At 40.0% G+C, this 15,071-nt stretch overlaps 1 protein-coding gene across 2 annotated transcripts in view; it reads right to left on the bottom strand.

Moving 5' to 3' along the window:
• Positions 1-15,071, bottom strand: part of ATP1B3 (ATPase Na+/K+ transporting subunit beta 3) — a 43,358-nt gene extending 28,287 nt beyond the window's left edge. Inside the window, exons 1-2 of one of the 2 annotated variants that reach the window (XM_027586188.1) lie at positions 14,017-14,060; positions 10,260-10,378 (exon numbers count right to left, since the gene is read on the bottom strand). In XM_027586188.1, the coding sequence (XP_027441989.1) occupies positions 10,260-10,378; positions 14,017-14,045 (148 nt within the window). In that variant the 5' untranslated portion in view covers positions 14,046-14,060. Of the gene's footprint in view, positions 1-10,259; positions 10,379-14,016; positions 14,061-14,709 lie in introns of those variants that run through there. The other variant, XM_027586189.2, reaches the window with a different exon arrangement.

Here is a 15,071-nt window from a genome sequence, read left to right as displayed (position 1 = left end):
GGCATACAAAGACTCAGAAAACTTACTAGCCTCAAATCCTAACTGAAAGAATTGGTTATGCAATACAAAAAAACTGAAGAGCAATAGCAAAAAATTGTTAACAATGTAAGTGTCCTCAAACAAAGCAAAGAATAAAACATAATACGTAATGGAAAACTATAAACAGTAGTTAAAAAAGGAATGAAACAGATTTCAAAAACCTCAAGTGGAAAAAAGTTACCTCAGAATGATATATACCACATAAATTTAAAACACTCAAAAGAGTTACATTTCTATAAATATACATAAAAGAGGGTTTGTTAATGGACTAGAGACTTACAAATCAAATTTATAAATGGTGGTTACCTCTGCATAAGAAGGGATCAGGATTGGAATTGAGGATGTGGTCAAGGAGGATTTGAGTTTTAGCTACAGTGTCTTTTTTTTTTTTGAAGAACTTATATCTAATTTCAAAAAAAGACAATCATAGACCAAATTCCAAAACAAGTTAACGTAATTCTATATTGCCATTTTTTAAAGTTTTCTTTAAGAAGAGACAGAGGAAAAATATATAAAGCAATGGTAAGCAAAGAAACCAGTAAGACTTACTGGCAACATCAAGTGTTGATTTTAATTTCTTTTCCTTATCAGTCTGAGGAATAATTTACACATAACTTTTATTAATTTCAACTGCACAATCCCACAGAGTCTTTGACAGCTACGTAATCTGCGAAACCACCACTACGCTACAGATACAAAATATTTCTATCACTTCCCAGAGTCCTTGTGCCCCTTTGCAATCCACACATCATTCACCAGGCAGCCAATGATCTCCTTTTGTCACTATATTAGTTTGTATTTTATATAAAGTTAAAAATTTTAATTTGTTTAAATTTAATAACAAATTAAAATCCCAAAAATAATATGACAAGAATAATTTCACAGTAGTCAAATAAAAGACACTCTCAAGGTGGGTTAAAAAAAATCCACTGACTGCTATTTATAGAAGAAAACCTAAAATTATAACACATGATGGTGGAAAACAAAGTGGGTCTTGGCTAACAAAAAGAAATATAGATGTGACATCATTACTCTAAGCAAACTAGAATTCAAAGTCAAAAAGCATTAAGAGAACAAACATGTTTCATATTAATAAAAATACACCAAGAAGATACAGCATAATAGCCATGAACCTTGTGATGCTAAATGGCTTAAAATATGTAAAGCAAAAACAAAATTACAAAATTACCACAATCACATATACAGATTTTAACATACCTCTCTCAGAAATCCATAGATGAAGTAAATAATAACAAAAAGTATTTTTTTTTAAGATTTACTTATCTGGGGAGAGAGAGCGCACGTGCACACGAGGGGGGCCCTCAATCCCAGGACCCTGAGATCATGACCTGAGCAGACACTTAACCAACTGAGCCACCCAGTAAGTATTTTTAAAACACAACTAACAGTTACCTAATACATGTAGAACTTCTGTAGTCACCAGGAAATACACTCTTTACAAACTTGGAACACTGTCCCTAAAGGGACCATGACTTAAGTTAAAAAAACACAAAAACAAAAGTTAAAAACTTTTAAAAATCTTAAAAAAAAAAAAAAATCAAGGCTACATTCTCTAAAACCAAAGTAAATATTACAAATTAGAACAAAAATTTAGAAAATAGACTTCTAAATAATCCTTGGATTAAAGACAATGAAACCTGAAATATCCAAAACTCAAAACAATAATGTAGTCAGAGCAGAAGCAAAGGAAAATCCTTAGATTCATTCACTAAAAAGCAGGTAAGATTAACAAAAAGGAGCCAGCTTTTTAATTCAAGACTAAAATAAATTCAAGGAAAGTGGGAGATTTAAGATTAAGTAGAAACAAATGCAAAAATATTTATTTGATCAATAAAACCAGTTTCAATTAGCAAACCTGAGAATAGATGAAATATATGATTTTTTTAGGAAAATAAACATTTCCAAATCAGAAATTTTTACAAAATATAAACAGAGCTCTACCCCTAAAACACATACCATGTCCAAATGGCTTTAGTTGGTTCTCCCAGTTTTCAAAGAATAGACTTTTTCTACCAACTATCCTTTTAGTATGCTCTGTAAGTTACCTAAATGGTTTTTATAAGGCGAGCATATATGATACCAAAACTGGACAGACAGTATCCACACAATTTCACACATGTATTTTATTTTACAAACGCTCACATAGAGCTTACATGTGTGAAATTTGTGAGAATGACACAAGAACAGATATATAGATAACAAAATCCAAGATCCATAAGATGAAGTTTTACATGTAAGAAAGTTGGCATTTCAAATCAGTGAGGAAATAATGGATTATTCAATATATTTTGGGTTAAGTGATTAGGAACAGCCCATTAAAAGATTGTTAAATTTAAAACAAATATTTTTAAATAAAAGAATTGAGACAAAAGAGAGCAAAGAGATTGACCGTAAAAAAAAAAAAAAAAAAAAACAGAAACTGAGCAAACAAAAATATGCTCAGTTGCAGTTACCAGATACTGCAAATTAAACCACCCAGGTATCAGAATCCCATCAAACTGGCAAAAAATTTTAAAGGGTGATAATATCCCATTGCTCAGAAAGTCGAAGGGAAACCAGTACTTTTATCCACTGCTGGTGGGAGTATAAATTGGTTCGGTCTATTATATAAAGGAGAACAGTCTATTAATATAAAAATAAATATATACTATAAAGAGGTAATTCCATTTCTCAGTTACCTACCCTAGATAAATAGTGGCACATACACACAGCAATTTTTAAAAGAAAAATTAGAAACAATCTGAATATTCATAACTATATATGTATCTCTTGGATACATAGCTCTACACTATGGATTATGTAATGATTCAAAGGAATGAGATAAATACATACCGACATGGAAACACAGGACACATTAATGGGGGCAAAGCAAGTTTTAGAACATACATTCTTCCTATTACTCATGTAAAAGTGGAAAATTACTTATTCCTACATATTCCATATATACCCCCCCACACACATAAGAATAGACATATACATATATATAAATTGGTAAGAAAACTGATAAACAATCATTTTCTACAGGAAAGACTCCACAATTGGAAGACAATCAAGAGAAACATAAATGTATTCATGCATTCTCGGGGCGCCTGGGTGGCTCAGCGGGTTGAGCATCTGACTCCTGATTTCGGCTCAGGTCGTGATCTCAGGGTCATGAGCTCAGCATGGAGTTCGCTTGTCCCCATCCCTCTGCTCCTCCCCAACTCATGGACTTCCTCTCAAATAAGTATTTTTTTTAAATGTCTTCTTTTTCTCTAATATTCAGTTGGCAATGTTATATATACACGGAAAGGTTAACCGTCAATGAACATCCATCAACACACCTAGATTCTACAGTCAACATTCTACTATATCTCGTATCTATTCACCATTTATTTTTTAAATGCATTTCAAGTTCCAGATGTCTGTATGTATACTTCACCCCTACTTCATCATGCATATTAACGAAAGGAAATCAGGAAAAAACAATGACATTCAATGAAATACACAAACCTCTAATGTACCAGATGGGTTTCGACAATCACACCCAAAAAAATGAGTAATCCAATTAAAAAAAATGGGCAAAAGACATGAACATTTTTCCATTCATGACATACACATGGCCAACAGACATGAAAAGATGCTCAACATCACTTATCAGGGAAATACAAATCGAAACTACAATGAAACATCACCTCACACCTGTCAGAATGGCTAAAATCAACACAAAAAACAAGAGGTGCTGGTGAGGATGTGGAGAAAGGAGAACCCTCATACTGTTGGTGGGACTGCAAACTGGTGCAGCCACTCTGGAAAACAGTGTGGAGGTTCCTCAAAGAAACAAAAACAGAACTACCAGGGCCCCATGTGACTCCTGATCTCAGGGTTGTGAGTTCGAGCTCCACATTGCTGGGCATAGAGATTACTTACAAATAAAATCTTAAAAAAAAAAACAAAAAACAAACAGAACTACCCTATAATCCAGCAATCACACTACTAGGTATTTACCCAAAGAATACAAAAGTACTAATTCAAAGGGATACATGCATTCTGATGTTTATCCACAACAGCCGAATCATGGAAACAGCCCAAGCGTCCATCAATTGCTGAATGGATAAAGAAGATGTGGTATGGGGGCGCCTGGGTGGCTCAGTTGGTTAGTGACTGCCTTCGGCTCAGGTCATGATCCCAGGGTCCTAGGATTGAGCCCTTCATCGGGCTCTCTGCCCAGCAGGAAGCCTGTTTCTCCTTCTCCCACTCCCCCTGCTTGTGTTCCCTCTCTCACTGTCTCTCTCTCTATTAAATAAAATCTTAAAAAAAAAAAGATGTGGTATGTGCATGCATACACATAGACATAGACACACACACACACACACACACACTCTCTCTCTCTCACTCTCTCTCTCTCTCTCTCTGGCATATTACTCAGCATAAAAAAGAATGAAATCTTGCTATTTGCAATGACATGGATGGAGCTAGAGTATTATGCTAAGCAAATTAAGTCAGTCAAAGACAACATACCGTATGATCTCACTCATTATGTGGAATTTAAGAAACAAAACAAAGGAGCATAGGGAATAAAGAGAAAGACATACCAAACTTAACTACAGGGAACAAACTGATGGTTACCAGCAGGGAGGTGGGTGGAGGGGATGAGGAGTGAAACAGGTGATGGGGATTGAAGAGTGCACTTGTGATGAGCACTGGTGTTGTATGGAAGTGTTGAATCACTGTACTGTACATCTGAGATATTTACAGTATGTTAACTAAAATTTAAAAACTTAAAAAAGGGTTTTGATAAATGCATTCTATATGATCTAAGCACCCAGCAAGAGACGTAACATTACACCACCCTACCAAGCTCTCTGGTGCCCCTTCCCAAACCCCATGACCACCGCCTTAGAGGCAAATACCATTCTGGGCTTTTTTCCAGCACTGATAACTGTTGCTTGCTTTAGAATTCATATAAATGAAATCATATTGTATGTATTCTCTTAGGTAAAGCTTCTTTCCTGCTCAGCCTAATTTGTGAAATTCATCCATATTCTGTGCATTCATTGTCCGTTCCTTTTTACTGCTGAGTAGTATTCTGCTGTTTGGACATACCAGTTTGTTTACCTATTCTCCTGCTGATGGACGCCTGGGCTGTTTCCAGTTGGAGCTACTATGACTATTGTTGTACAAGTATTTTTGTGAATGTATGTTTTCATTTCTCTTGGGTGTAGAACTGCTGGGTCATGGGGTAGGTGTATATTTACTTTTATAAAAAACTGCCAGACCTTTCTCCAAAGTGGATATACCATGAATTACATTTTAAAAATCATTAAAAGCTGAAGAGGACAATGGACTTACTGTTTATTCACACATCTGTACTGTAAAAATTCAAGTAGTGTTACTTCCATTATTTGAAAAGAACAAAGCCAAGAGTCTACATCTCATTTAAGACCAGTTTAGATTTCTTGAGTCAGCCTACACTGACACTAACTTCTAAAGAGGTCAGCAAAGCACAGTAGCTGCCTGTGTTTTTGTAAATAAAATACTGAAACATAGCTAGGTCCATTAGTTTACTAATTGTCTACTGCCACTTTCAAGCTACAACAGCTGAGTTGAGTAGTTGCAACAGACACCAGATGGCTGGCAAAGCCTAAAGTATTATCTGGTCCCTTAAAGAAAAAGCTTGCTACCTGCTGTTCTAAAACATTTATATACTTTTTTTTTTTCATTTCAAAGTGACATTTAGAAACCATCATCTGCAACTTTTCTCCTACGGAAGAAACTAAAACCAAGAGATTTTAAATGAGTTATCTAAGCTTAGCTGATGTGTGGAACTAGAAATTAGGTCTATATTCTGAGTGAGTCTTTGGTCATCTCAGGATATTGGTATACTTCTATGATTCATGAAGTAAAAAAAATTATACACACACACACACGCCCACAGGCTCACTTATGCTGTGGTGCCCTATCTGGAAACTTCAAAATGAATTAGTTTAGTGGGGCAGAATCATGGCAAGATAAGGGGAATTATGCCTTTACATACAAGTACCTCCACAAGTAAGACTTTCTGTGTGGAGCTATACTAACCAACCCACAATACTCTCACCTTTAGCCCAAGGAATACGTGAATCACAAGCTGAAACTGATTAAATGACAATTTGTGCACCCCCCCCCAAAAAAGTGTTCTTACTATGTGTTAGATGCTACAGGCATATGCAAATGTAAATCCTGATTTGTGAGAACATCTAGTTAGTAGGAGCAATGTATATAAACAACCATAATCTAGGATACAAAGTTTTAAGTGTTATAGGAGATAAATGTGGTATTATTTTCATCTGGGCATATCAGAGAACACTTATGACAGCTGACACTCAAAGCTAGGTCTCGAAGTAGGGAAGAATTCTTAATGCAGAGAGGAAGGGTATGGGGGAGGGAATGAGCAGAGCATTCCAGATATACCCATTTTGGCTATGACATGTGGTATATGGGAATAAGGTGGGAAACGACAGGTAAGACTAGAAACTTAGTTTTAAGCCAGTATGTAATAAGCCTGGACTGCCAGGCTGTTTGGAAATTATTTAAAACTTCTGAAAGCAGTGGGGATCCAAATACAATTTTGGGGTATGGGAAGTAGCACAATCAAAGCTATAGCCTTAAAAATAACCTGATAGCAGTGAAGTTACACTGGTTTAGGTCACAATGATTCCAAATGACTCCTTGGATCTTTCTGGGAATGCCTCAGAGATAAAGTTCACCTTCCCCAAAGTCAGTAACTCTACAATTTTTTTTTTTTTTAAGCAGCAGGTAAAAATTGGAAAGCCAATGGTCTATCTGAACTTGGAACAACTATGGAAAAGTCACAAAAGCTCTTCATCTGGTGCTTTAAGTTTTTAATCAGAGAAGAAAAAGCACTACCAGACCCTGATACAGCGGGGCCAGGGTTGACGGGAGTGTTAAGAACTATGAAATTTGAAACAGATGGTTAGTTATCATGAAGCTATGAAAAGTGAGCACCCTGAGCTCCCTCTGAATGTGGGTTTTCATAAGATATGGTGGGGGGGAGGGCAGGAGTAGGGCAGAGAAAATTAATTCCTGATTAACTGTAGTAGTGACAATGAGGGTGTGGGTCACAGATTTAAGAATGTTACAGAAGTAGAACTGACATGATCTGGCCAGGTTTAGAGCCCAAATGACAGAAAAGATAGTGACCCCTGTTTTCAAAAATTGCAATTACAGGAGCAACTCAGAACTTCAGTAGAGGAAGGGGAAAAAAAGCTGTTTGCCAGGAGATATATAAGGCAATTTAGTAACAGAGCTACTCAAGAAATCCAAGCCTCTTCCTCTCAGGTTTATGAGATATGCAGGAAGCAACTAAATCAGAGAGGTGTTAACCAAGAAGTAAAATGTGTGAGTGATCTTTGCAATTGTTTTATGAGATTGCCCGGGAAGAAGAGGAGGAGAAAACAAGGCCAAAGATAGCAGCTGGGAAATACACATTTAGGAAATGAGACAAAGAAAAACAGGGAAGAATCAGAAAAGAAATGATTAGAGAGGTACTGGGCGGTGAGTGGTGGTGGTAAGGGTACATAAAGGGCCACTATTTACGGGCCAGAACCTGCCAAAGGGAAGTACCATATGTCCTGGATGTGGGTCAGTCCCAAAGTCATACCTTACCCAAGGCATTAACATAATACTAGGCAGAAGTCACAAATAAGAGCCAGTCTACAAACAACTCAGTTACGAAGTTTAAACAGATATGTGGGAGGCTGCTAAGTTAAAGAATTCTTTTCAGAAGTAGTAAAGCACCCTGCAGGGCAGAGAATGACACTGTTAAATAAATGCCCATTAAATTTGAGAGAACTCAAAACAAAACAAACCTTCATGCAGGTCTCATAAGAGCAGTATAAGCTGAATAGAGAAATAAAGCAGAAAGCAGGAGATCTGGAAAACTGTTTCTGTTATCCTAATCAGATGCACCGCTCAGGCATGTCACAAATTCAGCTGAATCTCCAAAGAGAAAGTTAAGTGGAAGCTTCGTCTGAACACTGAACTTCTCTGAAAATTCAGTGCTATAAAAAAGCGGGGGGGGGGGGGGGGGGGGTGTGTAGGATGCCCAAACACTGGGGAACTGTATACTATGATACACAAATACCATCAAAGACATTTTTTAAAAATGTTGCAAAAATGGGGCACCTGGGTGGCTCAGTTGGTTAAGTGTCTACCTTCAGCTCAGGTCATGATCCCAGGGTCCTGGGATTGAGCCCCACACTGGGCTCTCTGATCAGCGGGGAGCCTGCTTCTCCCTCCCCCCCTCCCTCTGCCTCTGCCTGCCGCTCCCCCTGCTTGTGCTCTTCCAAATAAATAAAATCTTAAAAAAAAAAAAGGGGTTGCAAAAAGACTAATTACATGGAAATATTTCATAATAGTGCTCATTCATTCAATCTATTCTTATTATCTTCCTACTAAGTGCTGAGCAACAGGCTCAGTGTTAGGGAATCAAAGATGAGTGAATAAGAAACTTATATTCCAGTAAACAGGCAAAAACCTACTACTACAAAAAATCATAAATGCTGTAATAGAAAAAAACTATTATGGGATACACAGGAGCACTTGACACAGTCTTAAGGCAAAGAGGGGTTCAAAGACGTTTACCAGAGATCAGGCTACCAAAGCTGACATCTGAGGTACCCAGGCCAAGGTGAAGGAAAGAGACTCAGAAGCCAGGCCCAGAAGGGTCAGAGAATGGTAGAGAGATGACGAGAGAAATAAGTCAGCGAGATTATAAAGAGTGTGTGTGTCACCCTAAGGAGCCCCTGAGGGCAATGGAGATTTACACAAAGAGGTGTGTGAAACACTTCATAGTCCTATGAAACATCCAATTGAAGATCGCTGTCAGGCAGTTGGTTATATTAGTATAAAAAAGCCATAACTACAGATGCACATTTGGAAGTCTCAACATAGAGATAATAACTAAAGACTCTAGAATGCGGGGCGCCTGGGTGGCTCAGTTGGTTAAGCGACTGCCTTCGGCTCAAGTCATGATCCTGGAGTCCGGGGATCGAGTCCCGCATCGGGCTCCCTGCTCAGCAGGGAGTCTGCTTCTCCCTCCGACCCTCCCCTCTCTCATGTGCTCTCTCTCATTCTTTCTCTCAAATAAATAAATAAAATCTTTAAAAAAAAAAAAAAAAAGACACTAGAATGCAAATTCTAGCAGGATTTGTGGACAGTCCCCACAGAAGTGATGGAGAGGGCCAAGGTTACCCCCAACAGATCAACCTCTAAGGTGGCAAAGGAATAAAAACCATTCCCCTTAAATGTTAACTGGTGAAACTAGGTACCTAACTGTGTATTTTAAAATTTTATTTATACACTAAAAAAAAAATCTATTTACAAAAAGGAAATAGACTATTAAAATGTTAATAGTGGTTATTCTAAGTGGCTAAAGATTACAGAGGATTTTACTTCAAAATCAATGCAATAAATCTTTCAGAGTTAGTTTTTTTTCCTCCTTCCATTACACAATCAGTGTTAAATGACTGGTCTTTAATCAAACATGACAAATCACAGAAATATTGATACTAAAGACAGAAGGGTTTTTAAACTTTTTTTTAAATGATTTATTTTATTTATTTGGCAGAGAGAGAGAGAGAGAGAGAGACAGCGAGAGAGGGAACACAAGCAAGGGGAGTGGGAGAGGGAGAAGCAGGCTTCCCACAGAGCAGGGAGCCCGATGTGGGGCTCGAGCCCAGGACCCTGGGATCATGACCTGAGCCAAAGGCAGACGCTTAACGACTGAGCCAACCCAGGCGCCCCTAAACTTCTTTTAATACAACTAATTCTATAGCTATAAATTGAAAAGTCACTTTCAAAGAATCAAATTACTTTGGGGGTAGAGGAAGGTTGCTCTTTAACAACTGTAAAGCACATAGTACCGAAATTACAACATCTAGAACATAACACACACACTTACCCCATCCCCTCCCTTCCACTACCAGTCCAGGAAGTGCTGTCTCCTGCTGGGTGATGGCTCAGTATGCCTCAGCTGCTGCCGCTGCCACACCCACCACTGACCTTCATTTACAGCCTGCACACAGGGTAAGGCAAGTCCTGTTACTTTCCCAACAGTGCACATTTTTGTAAAGTTTCTTTTTAATATGTCACACTCCACAGGACAAAGAACAACATCTTACAAAACTATGTGATACTGGGAAAATAAACACACTTGCCTTCTCCCCTACAGTCAAACACCCAAGATAGGATGGAGTCTGATCTCCAAGGCAGAGCATTTACTGAGGCATGACCCAGAATGGGAGCAGGTTGACTGAGAAAATGGCACTTCATGGATCTATAATAAAAGAAAAGGTACATGAACAAAATGTAGGTGTTAATAGTTTTGGTCCAGAATCCTGCCTATGCTTGGAGATCAGCAACTCAAGTTTTAAGTTTATATGAATATAAAGCATCTACTGACAGCCTTAAGATAATGAACTCCAAAGAAGCCCACAACAGATTCCATTAAATGACATCAAGTTGTAGCAGTTAAAAAAACAAAAACAAAAAACGATCTGGCCTTGGAGGTAGTCTAAAGGCCAAGGATTCTATTGCTGAGTAAACTTCGACACATCAGACCCATGAGTTCAATTTTCTCACCTATGAAATGAGGGCACAGGGCTATATTAGTGGCTTTCAAGTTTTTGACCGTGAGCCACAATAAGAAACACATTTTACATCAGCATATCTGTATATACAAAATACAGAAAAGCTTCATGGAACATGTTTCCTTAGAATAAACTTATTAGGTAGAATAAAATAGTATTTTTACTATTCTATTTCATTATTCTTAAAAATGTTAGTTGCAACACATGGTCCATTACAGTTTAAACAACAGTAGAGGATCTCTAAGCTATCTTTCACTCTAATGATATTTATTGCATTTAATATTTGCAGCGTAAATCACAAGATGCTAAATTTTCTTTGTCCTGTGTTTTCATACACAGCAATTACTTACTCCTGATGCATCCTTACTGTTCAGCCTAAAAAACCAACTCTAGGTATACTTTGATCACCTACTTAGTGTGCTTTATTTTAGAAGGTTGTTGTGAAAATCAAATGAGGTGATTTTATGTATGTAATGATTTGGAAACCGCCAAACATTCAAGAAGCTACTCAAAATCTTTTATACAGGGATGCCCAGCTGGCTCAGGGCATGTAACTCATGATCTCAGGGTTATGGGTTTGAGCCCCATGCTGGGTATAGAGATTACTTAAAGAAATAAAATCTTAAAAGAAAAAAAAAATCGGGCGCCTGGGTGGCTCAGTTGGTTAAGCGACTGCCTTCGGCTCAGGTCATGATCCTGGAGTCCCGGGACCGAGTCCCACATCGGGCTCCCTGCTCAGCAGGGAGTCTGCTTCTCCCTCTGACCCTCTTCCCTCTCGTGCTCTCATTCTCTCTCTCTCAAATAAATAAATAAAATCTTTAAAAAAAAAAAAAAGAAAAAAAAATCTTTTACATAGCCATTTCAAGTAAGGCAATGTGGTGTGACCAGCAGTATTGTCACTTTATCCCAAGTGTAAATGGCAAAACTACTTTTTAAATGTGTGCTTTTAGGGGCGCCTGGGTCGCTGTCCGTTAAACGTCCAAATGTTGATTTTTGGCTCTGGTCATGATCTCAGGGTGGTGGGATCGAGCCCCACACCAAACTCTGCACTGGGCATGGAGCCTGCTTAAGATTCTCTCTCTCCCTATGCCCCTCCCCCGCCAAATGTATGCTTTTAATATATCCTTATACAATCCTTAGGGTAGAGAAGGCTTTTTTCTACACACCAGCAGATACAGCAATTTTATCAAGGTCAAAAAAAAAAAAAAAGGTAATCCCCCCACATTTAAATTCAAAAGGAACTGGAAAAAATTTGCAAATGAGTTTCTTAAAAAAAACAAAACAAAAACACTAACATTTCCAAAATGTAAAGGGTACACATATTATACATGACCTCGAAATTCCACTATTAGAAACTCATCTCAAGAAATAAATCTGCACGCTTAAGGCTGAAGGGACTGGGAGGAAAGACCAGTACATACAATAAATTACTGGTTTAAAAAAAAAAAAATCAGGAGTTACTCATATTTCCCTGAGTATCTCCCATGCATACATAAGCTACATATTAATAAACATGTTTGTTTTTAAAAATCATGGTAGTACATGGAACCATACAATAGAACATTAGTCAGCCACTAAAATGATGATACAGATCTTTATTAAAATGGGAAGGTGCCCAAACACTTAACGGGTGCCTGGGTGGCTCAGTCAGTTGGGCCACCAACTCTTGGTTTTGGCTTGGGTCAAGATCTCGAGGGTCTTGGGGTCGAGCCCCAGCTTCTGGCTCCGAGCTCATCAGGGGAGTCTGCTTGAAAGAATCTCTCCCTCTGCCCCTCCCCCTGCTCTGTCTCTCTAAAATAAGTTAAAGAAAAAAAACACTATAAAGCAACACTTACTGTATTATTTCTTTTTGTCTAAAAAAAAAATTAACATTATACCATTTTAAGTCTGCCCAGATATATACCAAAATATTAACAGTGGACATCTCTGTAGTGATGAGATCAGGCAGCTAGCCCATACAGTGCCTTTCTGAAATTAGAACAAGATACCCCTTTCTCTAGGCAGACTCCCTACGCTTGAGGGCACACAACCTGGAGAGCTGAGTATGGACTTCAGCCTCTATACACCACACCCACATATATCCTTGGAGAGATGCCCTTATGTTGGGATAGGATTGCGGATAATTTATGACATTTTGCACTTGTTTACTACTATTCCAATAAACTCAGAAATATACTATTCGTTGATAAGAGTTAACATTTATTTTCAATTTTGAAAAAAGGTCTTGCCTTAATCCTTCTAAAATAAATCCCAACCTTAACTTGTAGTACTGTAGCCACTTATATAACTACACTTTGATCATTTGTGCACATTTACATAAATGCATTAAATAAAATCTCAACCTCAACATCATATAAATACAAAGGTTAGATAAGAAGCACTATCTGCAGTAAGAAATGTCATTCTAACAAAAAATGAAGGTAATTTTTACTAGAAATGAGAAGGCACTGAGGAAGGTAGTCTACAAACATTAATCCCTCTCCACCACTCAAAAATTCCTTCAGCAAAAAGGTAGCACATTCTAGAAGCAATAATAACTGCACCATTTTTCCCCCATTTAACTCCGGATGCAAATTTATTTCCTCTTCACATTAGTGGGTTCCCTAAAGACAGCTATCTAAATAAAAATCTTGAGTGTTAGTTAGGCAAGGCATCTGTAAAATAATAAAACCGCTGGACTAGGATTAAAGGACAACCGGGTTCTTTTCTTGGCTCTGTGGAATATGTAATTTTACACAAAGCAAAATCACAACCTCTCTAGATCTCATTTTTCTCATCTCTAAACTGGGGGTTGGGCTAAAAAACCTCCAAGGCCCCTTTCAGCTTGTGATAGGACTTAAGCCGACTTTCCATTCGGGAGGAGACAATTTCAGTCAGTAGCAACAGTTTATTTTCTGAGTCATAGCTAATTTACTCTCTTCATGCTTCTCTTAAAGATGTCGCGCCGAAATATTTCTCCCACTCTAGAAATTTATACTCACCCAGAAAAAAAGGTCAAGACCCACTAACAAAATGTTTTTCAAAAGGCAAAAAAAAAAAAAAAAGAAAGAAAAAAAGAAAAAAAAAAGCCCTAGTCCTTTTTCAGACATTAGTACGATTTTTCGGAAGAAAAAAAAAAGAGAGACTCCCTAAGCAGTACTACATTGGTGTACAGTTTATTTCTTTTTAAAACAAAGAACTCATACACAGAAAAACTAACATACACAACCATCACACGCTTTGAAGGCACAAAAATTGTACCACCTGGGATTTACTTTCCCCAAAAGAAGCCTATTTGCTAGGAAGAAAACGTCTGTAATTAAAAAGGAATTAGGCAGGAACCAACCTTTTTGGTGGTCTTTTCACTGTCCACATTCAAGTGCATTTTCGTGTACCAAGTACTTGTGTGATTAACTCACTGCGCGGCACATTCATGCAACCCACACACTTAACACTCACTCGCACTCTTCCGACCGGGGTGGCAGCGTGGACGAGTCACAAGATAGCGGCGAGAGTGGAAATTTCCTCTCCCCGGGCGTGGGGCAGGGTCTGGCTTCCCCGAACCGCTGGGCGCCACCGGCCGCCTCTGCCAGGGCCTCTCCCGGACGGCGCGCTCCGTACAAAGGGAGGCCCCGGCGCTCAGCCCCCGCACGCTCGGGGCTCGGCTCCGGGCAGGGGTCCCCGGCCTCCGGCGCCGCTCGGGGCGGGAGGCCGGAGCAGCACGTGCGCTCCGCTCCCGGCCGGGAGGAAGGAACTGGAGCGGCCCGGCAGGGGCTGCCTGCGGGCCCGGCTGCCTCGGGAGCGAGCAGCGGCCCGCCCGCCACGCTAGAAATGAATGGGGCCGCGCTGCCCCTCCTCCGCCACCGCCCATACGAGAGTCTGACGGCCCCGGACGAAAACCGCTGTGGGCGGCGGAGGCTGTGGCTGCTCTTACGGCCCCCGCGCGGGGAGCCATCTCCCGCCTTTCCTTTCCCACCCGACCCCGCCCGGCTGCCCTCGGACCGCGGCCGGCCCCGGCGCCCAACCGCCGCCCGCTCACCCCAGCTCTTGGCGGTGCGTCCCAGGAACTCTCCGGTGGTCGGGTTGTAGATGAAGAGCTTCCACTCGGCTAGGCTCTGGTTGAAGGACTTCTTCTCTTTCTTCGTCATGGTGTGTGTGCAGACGGCGAGAGGAGCGGCGGCCGCGGGGGTGGAGGCGGCGAGGAGCGCGGAGGCGCGTCCCGGCTCAAGCGGCACAGCCCGGCGACGGCGGCGGAAAGCGGGACGGCAGAGGACACCACCTCGCTGAGGTGCGCACTCGAGCCTACTGCGCCGCGCGAGCCCGGCGGCCGCTCGGGCCGCGGGAGCCTGACGTCTCCGCCCGCCGCAACCAATCCGCGAGCCTCTCGGCCCGCGCCGCCGC

The sequence above is a fragment of the Zalophus californianus genome, chromosome 1, assembly GCF_009762305.2.
Source record: "Zalophus californianus isolate mZalCal1 chromosome 1, mZalCal1.pri.v2, whole genome shotgun sequence".
Classification (NCBI taxonomy): domain Eukaryota; kingdom Metazoa; phylum Chordata; class Mammalia; order Carnivora; family Otariidae; genus Zalophus; species Zalophus californianus.
Note: the sequence above shows the minus strand (reverse complement) of the source record. Positions and strands in the feature narration are given on the sequence as shown.